Genomic DNA, 14,697 nt, shown 5'->3' on the forward strand with positions numbered 1-14,697 from the left:
CCCTGGAGCGGCCCTGGAGTCCGAGTCCGTCCAGGTCAGACAGACAAAGACTGGCAAGTAACCTGCACTGGACAGACGCAGGGCGGAGGACGTGACAGTCCACCGTGCGCCCGTGGGGTGGCCGCCAGGTCGGGCCAGGTGGTGCCCCGAGAACGCCTAATGGAAGCAGCAGCTTTGGGCAAGCCCCAGGCACTCGGGCCTCTGCCGCAGCCCGGTCCGTGTCCGGGGAGGGGGAGGGCAGGCAGCCAGGAGCCGCGTCGGCACGGCTCACCTGTTGTCTTGTCCCGCCCACAGCTGAGCACGCGGATCCCAAGCCCGGGAGACACGCCGTCCATGTACTGTGAGGCCAAGCGGGGCGCGGGCACCTACCAGTCTGTGAAGCAGCAGCTGTTCCAGGCGTTCCAGAAGGCGGGGCTGGGCACCTGGGTGAGAAAGCCACCCGAGCAGGACCAGTTCCTCCTGACGCTCTGAGCCAGACGAGCTCCCGGGCGGAGCGAGCGCCAGGGCAGGGCAGGGCAGGGCAGGGCGAGTGGGCGCCAGCGCGGCCGGCGGCGGAGCTCCCTGGCTCTTCGCACTCATTTCCCTTTGGCGTTCCAGAAGCACGCGCGGGCGGTGCCCCATGGGTTCCCGGACTCCCGCTCGGAGCCTGGGGCTCCCTGGGGGGCTGCTCCCTTGTGGTCGGAGCCCAGGCACCCCAGCCCAGAGGCACGGGTGCCACTGCACGGCTCTTCCCGCTGCGTCCAACGGAAAGTTTCTGTCCAGGCCGAAGGGTCTCGGGTGCGGCCGTGCCCAGCAGAGCCTCGCGCCCACCCCACGCCCCCTGCCCCCCACGCACCCGCAGCGCCGCGCCCGGTTCTCACGAGCACAAGCCGACGCGATACTTCAGGATAAGCCACAACGAAGAGAAAAGCCATGGGCTCCTCCCCAAAGAAGCCAACAGGACGCTCGACCACCCTCATCACCCACTTAAGTTTTTACTCCACCTCCTTCCCAAGCGGATGGGAGACACGCAAGCACTGAGGAAGCCGTGAAGCAGGACAGGAGACGCCGGACCCGGAGTCGCAGAGAGCGTGAGCCCCGGCCTGGGTCCCAGGGGTGGGCTCCCAGGACGCGGCCCGCAGGCACCCGGCGCAGGTTCCCAGGCAGGTGCCCTCGGCCGCCGGCTGCACCCGGGGCCTGCAGGTGACGAGCTAATGGGGGCCCCGGCCAGACCACGCTCCGACTTTCCCTGAAATCTCGTTAGACAGTGAGCAAGCTCGACAGAGCCTCCGCAACAACCCCCGCCCCCCGGGGCTGCAGGGCCACCAGCTCTCCCTGCCTTCATCCCCCGGTCACCATCCTGCATGACAGAAACGAAGCACGCAGGACAGCAGCTGAAATGCGAGGGGTGGGATGGTGTCCTGCTGAGAGCGGGCGACGGCGTCGGGCCATGTGGGGTCCTTCCCTCGGCCCCAGCAGGGCTCCGCTCTGACCACGAGGACGCGCGTCTCACACCCACCACGCTCGTCCCCAGGCCTGTGGTTTCTCCGACCCGAGGCCCGCCCCCGTGACTTTGAGGACTCCCAAAGGCCCGGCTCCGGGGTCCTGGGGTCCTGGGGTCCTGGCAAGCATCCGGCCGGAGGGGAGCGCAGCGGCGACCGGACACGGCAGAGGACAGGCTGCAGGTATGACAACGCAGCAGCAATGAAACACAATGAGTTTGAGACGTTAGGGGGCAGGGAGCAGCAGGCTGGCGTGCAGAGTCCTCCCGGGACGTCACCCGGGATGGGTCACCCCACCTTCTCCTGGGTCAGAAAACGGGCACAGAGTGCACGACTCCCTCAAGGGACGGTTTTGGAAGATACGAAAAGGTTTTTGCAAGGGGTTTCCTGTCGTCGGCACCCCTTGAGGAAATGGGGTGCGACCTCAACGCGCTACGAAAGCCGCCATCAAACGGCCGGTGGGGGTGGGCTTCTGACACGTCAGCAGGACGAGGCCTGGGGCACCGAGCCCGGAACCCACGGTGACCACGGTGTGATTCGCCCCCACCTGGAGCTGCCCCGAGGGCACCGACGCCCAGCCTGTCAACACCCCGTTCTGGGCCCTGGCGCCAAAGAATGCCCCTCCTGCGGCGAGGACACAGCAGGAGAGCCACCGCCCGGGACAGGCAAGTGGGCCCGTCCCCACGCAGCACTGCGGGTGCCCCCCGACCACCTGCCCCGGGGACCTGGGCAGCACCTGCCCCCCCAACTACCGGGCACCCCGAGGCCCCCACCGCAGTGCTGGTGCGTGGCGTTTCCACAGCAGCAGGAAGCCGCCCGAGAGGCCAGGCCCGAGCGGGACAGGGCTGGACGCGCACTGGGGAGGGCGGCCCATTCTGGGCGCACGCGGGGCCGGGGCCGGGGGCCGGGGGCCGGGGCACGGGGCTCTGCCGGGCCGGTGGGACAGGGGCCCGAGCGCCTCCGTGTGCTGCGCAGCCGGGCGCCGGCCTGAGCGCTTTCCGTGCCGAGGACGTGCCTGCCACCCTCGGGCTCCCCTGCGGCCCTGGGGCTTGGGGTCCTCTGCTGCCGCCGGCCATGCTGTGCCCCGAGCCCCGGCCCTGATCGCGTCCACACCGCCCATGCCGGCGACCTGCCCCCGAAGCGCGGGCTGCGTTCCCAGCGCCGTCCAGCCCATGGTCCGTGTCCACAGGCCTCTCCATGGGGCGGGCGCCTGTGCCATCCCAGCACGCGGAGGCCGGGGGGCGGGGAGGGCTCTGGGGGCGTCTGCCGAGGGACGGATTCGCGGGCCGGTGACCGCCCGTCTGTCTCTGTGGGTCCCTCGTCTGTACATACCCCCATGTCGCTGCTGACTTCGTGAGTCTTGTTCCTCAGAAACGTCAAGTTGAGTTTCTCACACATAATTTCTCATATAATTTCCTTTTTGCAGGAAGCTGTTCTTATCAATAAAATTAAATGGTTGTTTTGGGGGGGTTTGTTTGTTTTTGGTTTTTGGGGGGGGCTTATTTTGGTATAGTGTTTACCGCGTCTGGAGAGCCATACACCGAGAACACGTGGTACGTCGATGCCCAGAATAGACTAGCCAGAGTATTTTGATGAAATGCTATTTTTAGATTATAAATTTCAAGATGTGTCTATAGTATCTTGTTTTAAAAAAAAATAATAAAATTTAAAAAGACGTTTGAAATTTAGACATTTTTAATTTAGAGAGAGTTTGACAACCATTTTTTTAAGAAGCCATTCGGAAGAAATCATCCCAAAACACAGTAAATGTCCGTTTCTCATAAAGATGAAAGAAAGGGAAGTCGGGACGAGCCCTTGTCCTCACGACCACTCGCCTCCGCGGAGAGTCCGGGCTGACGCGGCGTCGGCATCGCTGCCCCACCCGCCCGGTCCCCAGGGCCCTGCAGGAGGGAAACCGGAGCTCGGAGCCCCACACTCAGCGGGGAGGCCGCCCCCCCCCCCCGGGGTCCCGCTGCCCTTCTTCCCCCTTCGCAGGTGTAGGGCAGCCACCAGGGAGTGGGATCCGGGATCCGGAGCGGGGTGCGGAGTGAGGTCAGAGCCGGGCACGTGGCCGCTGCATGGGGTCCTGCCCAAGGGGCTGCAGGGAGGCGCGGGTATCCCGCCAGGGGAGCCCTCCCACACATTCGGAGTCACGTAAGGGACTGGGGTGGAGGGTGATGCAGCAGACACAGATGCAAAACACGCAGTCACTGATGAGGAGGCCGGGGCCGGGAACGTCTCCATTCTAGGGGGGCCTCATCCTCCCAACGGCTGGCTCTGGCCTCCCCGCACCCCCTGCCCCCAGCCCCCCCGCCCCCCGCCGCCCTGGTTTAGTGCCTGTTTGTCCCCCACCGACACCTGTGATTCCCTGGACAGTCGGGTCTCGGCCGCCCTGTCCGGATGCCCAGGCGGGGGCTCCTCGAGTGCCCATGTGTTCAGTCCTGGGGGATTTGCCGGGGTCCTTCTGTGGACTTCTGGAACGTGTCCGCTGGTCATGGGCTCCACCCAAGGGACGGTGGTGGCCGGGTCCCCAGGAAGTCAGAACCAACAAGAGCCGCCCCGCAGGGAGCTGCCGCCGGCGTCAGCCCCGGAGAAAGGGACACGCGATTTCCCAGCCGCTCGTGGTGGAATCAAACGTGCAGGGACGAAATGCCCGCCAAGGGGAAAGGTGCGACAAGGCGCATGGTACGGCCTCCTTCGTGCCGGCACGGGTTCCTACCATCGACAGGAGACACAAACACACACTTTCCCAGCAGTGCCCACTTAGTTTTCGGCTAATTTTTGGCATTTTTTAAGCAAATGAACTTAATAAATAGTAATTCTTAAGCAAAGGTATGTACATAAAAAGCATGAATGAATGGCAATATTGGATGTACATTTATAATATTTGTAAAAAAACAAAAAACAAAAAATCCCAAACCTTAAGGTATTAATTTACATGTTACTTTGCCTCTAAGTTCTGTAAACCGCACTCCGGTGACACCTGATAAGTGGATGTTTCTGTTAAGTGAATAAAAACATGGAGTCCAGCCGCGCTTCCCTGGCTGCCGGGCCTGTTTGTTGGAGCAGGGCCTGGGGGCCGGGGCGGCGGGGGCCGGGGGACTGGGGGCACAGGGCCGGCCGCCCCACTTGTGCCGGAGACTCTTCCAGGGAGCGGGGGTTAGGGCACCTGCCAGCACGTCGCCCTGGGGGGGACCCGAGCGGGAGCCAGGTGTGGACACGGCAGGTGTGAACACGGGTGCGGGGCCTCTGCCCCTGGGGCACACCGCTTCTAGGCCGCGCACCACCTCAGTTCCTCCCCTCGGGAAGCACGTAGCCCGGGAACCTGCCTCCTGACGCCACAGGTCCCAAACCTCAGGTTTTATAGGACAGCGGCGGGGTCGGGGTCGGCTCAGGGGACACATGGACACCCTCCCCCTCCCCCTCCAGCCCTCCCCGCCCCTCTCTGCTCCCTGCTCCCTCCCCCTCCTCCCCTCCTCCACCTCCATCCTCCTCCCCCCTCCCTCCTCCTCCTCCATCCCCCCTCCTCCTCCTCTTCTTCCCTCTCCTTCCCCCCCCTCCTGCTGGCTATGCCCCTCCCCTACTCTCCCCCTCCCCTCCCACCTCCTCTATCCCTGCTCCTCCCTCCCTACCCCCACCGTCTGTCCCTCCCCTCTCCCCCTCCTTCCTCCTGTCTCTCCCACCCCTCTTCCCTTCCCTCCCCTCCCCATCTGCCTCCAACTCCCTCCCTCCCCCCCTCCCCCACACCCTCACACCCTCAGACTTTGCAGCTGCAGGACAGACACAGAGTCACTGCTCCCTGGAAGACCACAGCTCACCCCGCTCACCCCGTCACTCAGTAATGTCACCGTGCTCCAGCCTCCAGGTGGGCCGAGCCTATAAATGTCCCTTGCCACCAGAGCCCTGCCATCGTGGCGCTGCCCCAGACACGTGCAGCCAAGCGACACCTCCATGGGTGTCCCCGGGTCACACTCCCCAGACCGCAGCCATCAGCTCTGATTTGTGTGGCGCTCACACAGGCTCCGGGACCCTCGGGCCCCAGGCCTCGGGCCAGGGTGGGGCGTCAGAGCCAACGTGGGCTGCTGCGGGCACGCTCAGGGCATGGGGCCTGGGCCCTGCTGAGGCTCATGTTGCCACGGGTGGAAGGTCCTCCCCAGGATCAACGCCAGCACGGGCGAGGCGGCCGGTAGGCTAGGAGGGGCGGGCTGGGCCCTCGGGGATGGCGCCCCCATGACCTGGGGACACACGAATGCGGCCCCAAGGGCAGTGGACCCCAGAGCGTCACACTTGCGCCGCAGGGAGGAGCCCGGCTCCTGCCGTCCAGGCCCAGGCCCTCCAACCCCAGGGCGGGACTAGCGGCTGCAGCGGCCACACACCCGCACAAGGTCCTGACACCCACGGGGCGCCCCCCTCCCATGGGCCTCACGGACCCTCTGCAGCGGCTGCTTCCCACCCGCGGGGCGGTTGGAGCCCCAGAACCGGGCGTCAGTGAGACCACGGCTCAGCCTCTGCCGCGACCAAGTCCCCCTGCCCCCACCCCCCGCCCCCTGTGCTCACTCTCGTCCCCACGAAGACCCGGAGGGCCCCTGGGTTACCAGAGTCCCTGCGAAGGCAGCCAGAAGAACCGCTTCACCCGGACAGCAGGTGAGCGAGGGAACATCTGCCCCTCGCGGGGACCAAGGTGGGAGGGACGCCGCGGCCACCCCATGTCCACGGGGCCACGACTGTCCCACGGGCCTGCGTGCCCCAGCCCGGTGCTGGAACAGCCTGGCAAAGCCTAAGCGGATGGGCTGCTCGGAGGACAGGCAGCGCCTGCGACATGGCCACCACCACTGACCCAGAGGCGGACAGGTGGCTGCGCCATCGTCCAACCGGACGGCCTGGGGTAGAGCTGCCCACGGGGCCGCCGAAGGAGCGAGCGCAGCCCCCGCCCCCTACAGCACCAGTGCATCCTGAGTCCTCTGTGGACCGGCCACGTGCTCAGTCCTGAGCTAGAGCTGGGAGGTGAGACGTGGGGGCACTGGACAGATACGAGTCCCAGCCAGGGCACCCCCAAGCCGAGGCTGTTGAGCCCCTCTGCTCGGAGCCCCGGGCCGCCGCCCATGGGGGCCAAACCCCGTGGCTGTCAGCAGCTGTGCTCGCTTGAGCTCTGGCCCAAGCTGAGCACAGGGACCCCGACGGGCCCGGAGCCCCGCCGTGCTACAGCCAAGGCCGCAAGGAACAAACACTGCATCTCTCCTCACCCACGGCCGCCGGGGCCTGGCCTCCTGGGGCTCCGGATGCAAGACGCACATCAGCTGCCACACGCAGGGGCCTGGACGCGTTAGGGCCACACCGCCTCCCTTCCTGGGGCCAGTCATCCCAGGGACACAGGTGCCACCGCACTCCCTCTCCCCGTTCCAGTCTGCGCCCGGTCGCCCCGAGTTAGCCCCCAAACTCCAAGCCTCTGCGCCAGGAGCAAGATCACATCCAGGACGTGCACAGCCGCCCCCCCGATGCTCCATCCCCCTGAAGGAAATGCAGGGCCTGGGCCACCACTCCTGCCAACGGGACGCTGCTCCCGGCCCACCTGCTCGCTCACCTAGCACAGCGCCGTCAGGGGCCGTCCACGCCGTAGGCCCCACTGGGGCCTCTTTACTCCTCGTTTCTGAATGATATTCCTGAGGAATCCACCCATCAGTTGATGGGTACTCGGGTTGCTTCCACTTTGTCACGATTACGAATAATTCGGCTACAAACACTTGCGTGCAGGTGTTTCTCCGGACCTGGGTTGTTTTTTTGTTTTTTTTTTAAGAATTTATTCATTTGGGGATCCCTGGGTGGCTCAGCGGTTTGGTGCCTGCCTTCGGCCCAAGGCATGATCCTGGAGTCTCGGGATCGAGTCCCACGTCAGGCTCCCTGCATGGAGCCTGCTTCTCCCTCTGTTGTGTCTCTGCCTCTCTCTCTCTCTCTCTCTCTCTCTCTCTCTCTCTAATAAATAAATAAATAAATCTTAAAAAAAAAAAAAGAATTTATTCATTTATTCACAAGAGACACACAGAGAGAGGGGCCACGACCTGGTCCAAAGGCACCGGACCTGAGTTTTCCAATTCTCGTGGGTGTACACCCCACCTCGGGATTGCTACGTCAGCCAGTAACCCCGCATCTACCATTCTGAGAAACTGTGGACTGTTCTGCAGAGTGGCTGCATCTCTGCACCCTCCCTCCAGCGGGGCATGAGCACCCCACTTTCCCCTACACCCTCACCAGCACCCACTACTTCGATGCAACAGGCAGCCATCTGTCTTAGCCACTGCAGCCACCTAGTGGGTGTGAGGTGCGAGCTCATGGCTGGTCGAGCTGCATTTCCCTAAACACTAATGATGCTGAGCTTTCCGAGGGCTGATGGGGTCATGAGTCGTAGGTCTCTTTTTGGAAACTATCTATCAGATCCCTTGCCCACTTTGAACTTGGGTTACCTGCCTTTTTATTGTTGAGTTACAAGGTTCCTTTATATATTCTGGATACTGGTCCCTTCTCAGATAAATCACAAAAACATTTTAAAGGTTTTTCCTCTCACTCTGTACACGGCTGTTTCACTTTCTTGCTGTCCTTTGAAGCACAAAAGTGTTTGACTGTAAAGAAATCCAATTTATCTATTTTTTTTCCCTTTTGCTGCTTATGCTATTCCTTTGAGGTCTAAGAAAGTGGGAATCCTGTCCAGCCCGACGCTAGCAAGATTTAAACCGTGTTTCCTTCTAAGAGTTGTACAGCTTAAGCTCTTACGTGTGGGTAACTGATCCGCTTTGGGTTAATTTTTACATAGGGAGTGAGGTAGGGGTGCAGCGTCGCTCCTTGGGAATCCAGACGGCCGATCACGCGCCGAAGAGCACTCGCCCTCCACTGAATGGTCTTTTCAAAAACCCACTGACCGTAAATGTAAGGAGGGGTGACGAGCTCTCGTGGTTCTGGTGTGGATTCCTCGGGACCTTCTACACACAAGATCACATCTGCAGACACAGAAACCACGTGATTTCTTCCTCCCCAAGACTTATGTCCTCCACTTACTTTTCTTGCTTAATTTCTGGGCTAGAACCTTCGGTACGGTGTTGGACAGAGTGGTGACAATAGTTATTCCATCTTGATCTAAATCTCAGGGACAAGGATTTCAGCCTTTCGCCACGGAGTGGGAGGTTGGCTGCGGGTTGTTCGCAGACATCCCTCGTTGGGTTGAGAAAGCTGCCTTCCGCTCCCAGTCTCTGAGGGTCTCATCAGGAGACAGCGCTGGATTTTGCCCCGTGTTTTCCCCGCATCTCCTGAGAGCGCCGTTCGAGGTACTACCCAGTGTACCTTCCATTTCAGCCCGAAGGACCAACGTGTTTCTCGGAGTGCAGGTCTGCTGCAAATCCTCAGTCTGTGTTTATTGGGGGCCACCTAATGCTCTCCTTCGTTTCTGACGGATAGTTGGCCTTTCTCGTCTGGCTTCTTGGCTGACGCCTTCTTCCAGCACTTTGAGCAGGTCACCCTGATGCCAATCCAATCAGTTTCCAATCAGAAATCAGCTACTAGGGGTGCCTGGGGGGCTCAGTGGTTGAGGGTCTGCCTTGGGCTCAGGACGTGATCCCAGGGTCCTACATCTGGCTCCCTGCTCAGCAGGAAGTCTGCTTCTCCCTCTCCCTCTGCCTCTCCCCGTTTGTTCTCTCTCCTCTGTCAAGTAAATAAAATCTTAAAAAAAAAAAAAAGAAATCAGCTATTAATACTATTGAGGATCCCCTGCATGGGATAAGGTGTTTCTCTCTTGCTATAGCCAAGATTCCTTGTCTTTCTTTTTTTGACAATTTAAGATACATCTAGGTACAGATCTCTACGTTTATTTATCCTTAGAGTTCATTGAGACTAACGTTTTTCATGAAAGTTGGCAATCATTCTTTTTTCCAATATTCGTTCAGCCCATCTTTCCCTCCTCCCGTGGGATCTCATGGGCACGTTGGTCACTTGATGGTCCCTGAAGATCTGTTTCTTTCACTTCATTCCTATTTCCTTCTATTCCCCAGATGGGATCATCTCAATGGGCCCATCTTCAACTTCCATGATTATTTATTGTCCCAACTCAGACCTGTTGTTAAGTCCTTTGTGTGGTCTGGATCAGGCCTTCTTCCTCCCAAAGACGTCCACATCCTAATCCCGGGGACTCGTGTCGCCTTGAAGAGCAAAGGGACTCTGCATATGTGATTAAGTTAAGGATCTTGAGATGAAGGATTATCTTGACTCCTCTGAATCAGCCCCAGTGCAGTCACTAGGGCTCCCACAAAAGAACCAGAGGACCAGGGTGGGTAATAGAAGATGTCAGGACGGATGCAAGAGGCACAGGCGATGTGGAAGGGAGCCCAGCTCAAGAACGCAGGCCGACGGCAACGCTGCGAAAAGCAGGGGAAAGGCTCTTCCCGGAGGTCTCCAGAAGGAGCACGGCCCCACAAGGACCTCGCTGACATTAGATTTCTGACTTCAGGACAGCAAGGGAGTACATTTGTGTTGCTTGAAGCCACCATGTTTGTTACAACAACAGGACCCTAATGAAAGCCCTCTTTCAAAGCAAAATTTTATTTCAGTGATCATATGTTTCAACTCCACAATTTCCATTTGGTTCCTTCTACAATTTCTATCCCTTTACCGATATTCTGTTTGGTGAGATGGCACTCGCATCGCCGTACTGCACTTCTTTACGCAGCCTTTCCCACAGTTTGACATCCTTATAATAGCTCATTTAAAGTCGCCGTCTGGGAAGTCAGCATCTGGGCTTCCTCGGGGACACATTCTGCTGCCTGCTTCCCTTCCTGTGTGTGGGCCATACTCCTCTGCTTATTGCATGCCTCGTAAGTTTTCGCACAAAACTAGACATTTTTAAGAAGATGATGTGACAACTCAGTAAACTAGATCCCCCTCCACCACCAGGGCTTACTGTTGCTGCTGTTTGTTAGCTTCATGACCTTCTTTAACTAATTCCATGAAGTCTCTACTCTTGTCACGTGTGGGCCACCGAAGTCTCCATGCAGTCAGCCTGGCGGTCGGCTAAGGGGGCCTTCCACAATCTCCTTTGATGCTTTGAACAACCGGGAGGTGCCTGGGGGCGCAGTCAGTTGAGCCTCCGACTCTTGGTTTCAGCTCAGGTCATGATCACAGGGTCGTGAGATCAAGCTCCGCCTTGGGCTCCCCGCTCATCGGGGAGTCTGCTGGAGATTCTCGGTCTCTCCCTCTGGCCCTTCTCTTCTTGCTCACTCCCACTCTAAAATAACTAAATCTTTAAAAAGAGAAAATACCTTAAACAAATGAGATCCCCGGCATTTGCAGAGGGGCTCCGTGAGCACGGTGGAGGAAGCCTTCAGTGCTCCCCTGGGTACTTTACAGCCCTGGCCTAGCCCTCACCCTGTAACTGCACGGAGCCCAGAGGTCGGCCAGACACCAACTCCGGTGTCCCCTGGGCACGGAGCTGTGCACGGGCCTGTGGGTGTGTGTGACCTTCCAGACTCCTGAGACAACACTGCAGCCTCCCCAAAGCCCTCTGTGAACATCCACGCCCCCAGCCCCTCAAGATCTCCGGTCAGCTTCTTTGCCTTGCTACGGTCACCTCTGGCGGCAGTGACGTTGAACAACTAACTGACCCAGGGAAAAAGGCTGCTCACAGTGGGCAAGCTGGGGGTCAGGCCAACTGGAGACGAGCCCCAGGAGTGGGGGTTCCCGGGAGGTGCCACTTCTGACAGCTGCCAGGGGGCAGTGCCTGGGGACAGGGCTTCGGGGAGCTCCAGACCCACCCGGCCCCTTCCAGCGGCGGCCAGGCCGTGCCATGCTGTGCGACTGCCCCTGTGAGACCACCAAAGAGCTGGGTGATGGCACGGCTGGGACTGAACCACCACTGGACTGTTTTTACCAGGATTCAGGCACTTTTCCTTGAGCTGCTGCAGCCTCTGGGTATTCTCCAGAGTTCTGAAAAGGCTGACTTTGACCTGACTTTGACGTTTTTGTCAGTGTTCTCAGGGCTTTCACAGAGGAGCCGGTCCACTTCGAAAGCGCCTTCAGCAAAGCGTCTGCTTCCACACCCGGTGCTCTGGTTGCTCAGACACGAGGTGGAAGGAAAAGCCTAAGCTTCAACGTCTGTTCCAGAAGTTTCACTGTACATCATTAAACATCTGAGCGTGCCCCTTGGTCCCCCCATAAAGCTTTCCAGTCTTTGTTACCTGCTCCAAAGATCAATTTTTCTTCCAGATGAAGAGGCTTTGTCCCCTGTTGAGCATTTTTTGATGAACAGAGATAACTTTTCCTGTCCATTTAGCCATAATAGCTCCAGAACATCTGAGAGCTTGAAAATAGTTAATGGAAAGCCATGCGCGGTGTGTCACTAAAAATGATCCACTAGAAATACGGGTCTCCAAGAGCCCAAGTATAATAAGCAACAGAACTATGTGAGATGACCTTACAGGACACTGGACGACGGAATTTTAAGAAGCAAAATGCATAAGGAGTTAAAGACAAGAAACAAAGCTGCCGTTATTTACAGACGACAACATCTTGTGTGGAGGAAGCCCAAGATAATTCACACGTAAATTATCAGACTTGAAAGGAGCGTGTGTGTAAGTGGAGGGGGCCACACTGTGCTCACCCATATTCCTGGGGCAGCCTGGGGGGTGCCGGGAGCGAAGCCCAGAGGCCCTGCTGGGAGGAGAGGAGCGCGGCGCCGACTAGCAGCAGCCCACGGTGCGCGCCCTCCCGTGACCCCGCCGGCCCTGCCCCGGGGTCCCGCGGGGCCCCCACCTGGGAAACTGCCTGTGGCCGGGTTCACGGTGCCGCGGGCCGGGGCGGGGCACAGGGGGTGTGAGCCCCAGGTGGACGCGGCCCTCGGCCTCCTCTGCGGCTGCAAACGTGGCCGGACTGCGCGTGCCACCAGGGTGAGCCTGCGAGCTCCACGGGGAAGAGGCCACGCGGCTCAAACCCTCACTTGAGGCTCCAACACACATGGTCCGAGCAATCGCGACCCAAGGGGCACAGTCACAGGGACGCCACGGAGAAGTGTCACGACGTCAAGGCGACGGTCACCTTGAGGGAGAGGAAATAAGACGGTACGACAGGCGTGGGTGAGGGCCGTGTCCCCGTCCAGGCCCCCTCCCCGGCTCCACATCGCCCTCCGCCTACATCACGCATGGAAGGCCACCTTCTGAAGACGAACAGCACTTCTAGGAGCTTCGCGTTCCTTCGACTCCATCTCATGAATGGGTGGCAAACAGGCGGAGTGGCCGCTGCCGTCGGGCTCCTAGGTGCCCTTTAGGAGAGCCGTGGTTCCTGGGGCGGGGACCACCCGCGCAGCGCGTGCACCGTCGCCACTACGCTTTCGATGCCTGTGCGCTGTGGGTTTCTGGTTCTCCCCATCACAATTTTTCTGACTAGTTTCACTCACTGCTCACTGTTGCGTTCATTCATCTAGAATCCTACGGAGATTTTTATTGGGATTACATTAAATTTATGGACTAACTTGAAGGTGATTGGTGGGTTTTTGATATTGAGCCTTTTTGCCAAGAATGTGCAATGCCTTTCCATATGTTCAAATTTAAAAAAAAATGTTCCCCTTCACCCTGCTTTTACATTCCCACCTCTAGTCTGTTCTGCACCTACAAATTTGTTTTTTGGGGTCTTTTTTATTTTAGATCCTACAGATAAGTAAGGCCATACAGTGTCTGTCTTCATCTGACCTATTTCGCTTAGCTGAATGCCCTTGAAATCCATCCATATGGTCACAAATGTCAAGATTTTGTTCTTTTTTGTGACTGAATAAGACTCTGTATCCCCATCTTCTTTATCCATTCACTGGTCCATGGATACATGGGCTGCTCCCCCATATCATGGCTACTGCGAATAATGCTGCTGAGAGCGAAGGGGGCAGGTATCTTATTGATCTAGTGTTTTCATATTTTTTAGATAAATATCCAAGCTGGTTGGCTAGGTCATTCTACTTTTAATTTCCTGAGGACCGTCCACACTGTTCTCCAGAGGGCTGCACCGGCTTGCGTTCCCACCAGCAGCACACGAGGCCCCCCTTTCTCCACATCCTCCCTAGCACCTATTGTTTCCTGTTGTTGACGTTAGCCACTCCAACAGGTGTGAGGTGATAGCTCATTGTGGCGCTGACCTGCGTTTCCCCAGTGACGAGTGACGTGGAGCATCTTTTCATGTGTCTGCTGGCCATCTGGATGTCTTCTTTGGGAAGATACCTCTTCGAATCCTCCACCCATATTTTAATCAGATTGTCTTTTGGCCGCTGAGCTGCATGAGTTCTTTACCCATCTTGGACATTAGCCTCGGATCAGAGACATGATCTGCAAAGATCTCCCCTTCTGCAGGCAGCCTTTCTCTCGGTTGATGGTTTCCTTCGCTGGGTAGCAGCTCTCTAGTTTGATGTCTCATTTGTTTGCGGTTTTTGTTGTCTTTGCGTTTGGTGTCAAATCCCAAAAATGTCATCACCAAGACCGAGGTTAAGGAGTTTACCTCCTGTTTCCTTCTAGGAGTTTTATGGTTTCAGGTCTTATATTCCAGTCTTTCATCCATTTTGAGTGTATCTGTGTGTCTGGTGTGAGAAAATGGTCGTTTCATCCTTCTGCATGTGGCTGTCCAGTTTTCCCAGCGCCATCGGTGGAAGAGACGGTCTTTTATCCACTGGATATTCTTCCTTGCTTTGTCGAAGATGAGCTGACCACAGAGCTGAGGGTCTGTTTCCGGGTTCTCTATTCTGTTCCATTGATCTATGTGTTTTTGTGCCCGTCCCACACTGTTCTGATTACTCCAACTTTGTAATATGGTTTAAAATCAAGGAGCATGGGCAGCCAGGGTGGCCCAGCAGATTAGCACCACCTGCAGCCCAGGGTGTGATCCTGGAGACCCGGGATCGGGTCCCGCGTCGGGCTCCCTGCGTGGAGCCTGCTTCTCCCTCTGCCTGTGTCTCTGCCTCTCTCTGTGTCTCTATGAATAAATAAAATCTTAAAAAAAAAAAATCAACGCGTACGACAGGCCCGCGCCCCGAAGTGACACTCAGCCACTAAAGCAGCGATCAGAGAAGTACAGTGTGACTTCTCCTTGGAAAAGAAAACTATTGAGTGGGTTGAAGATATTAAGAAAATCCAAGAAGCCCAGCGGGAAGCAGAACGCAAGGTTGAGGAAGTAGAAGCTAAAGTGAATTATAAAAAAATAAATAAAT

The 14,697-nt window shown here is 58.0% G+C and overlaps 2 protein-coding genes across 3 annotated transcripts in view; one reads left to right on the forward strand and one right to left on the reverse strand.

Annotated features, from left to right (window-relative positions):
- Positions 1 to 977, forward strand: part of ADARB2 (adenosine deaminase RNA specific B2 (inactive)) — an 88,809-nt gene extending 87,832 nt beyond the window's left edge. Inside the window, exon 9 of the mRNA XM_072749647.1 lies at positions 295 to 977. Within this exon, the coding sequence (XP_072605748.1) occupies positions 295 to 471 (177 nt within the window). The 3' untranslated portion in view covers positions 472 to 977. The remainder of the gene's footprint in view (positions 1 to 294) is intronic.
- Positions 1 to 14,697, reverse strand: part of WDR37 (WD repeat domain 37) — a 143,314-nt gene that overhangs the window by 63,549 nt on the left and 65,068 nt on the right. The window lies entirely within an intron of this gene.

This window comes from Vulpes vulpes, chromosome 2, assembly GCF_048418805.1.
Source record: "Vulpes vulpes isolate BD-2025 chromosome 2, VulVul3, whole genome shotgun sequence".
NCBI classification, from domain to species: Eukaryota; Metazoa; Chordata; class Mammalia; order Carnivora; family Canidae; genus Vulpes; species Vulpes vulpes.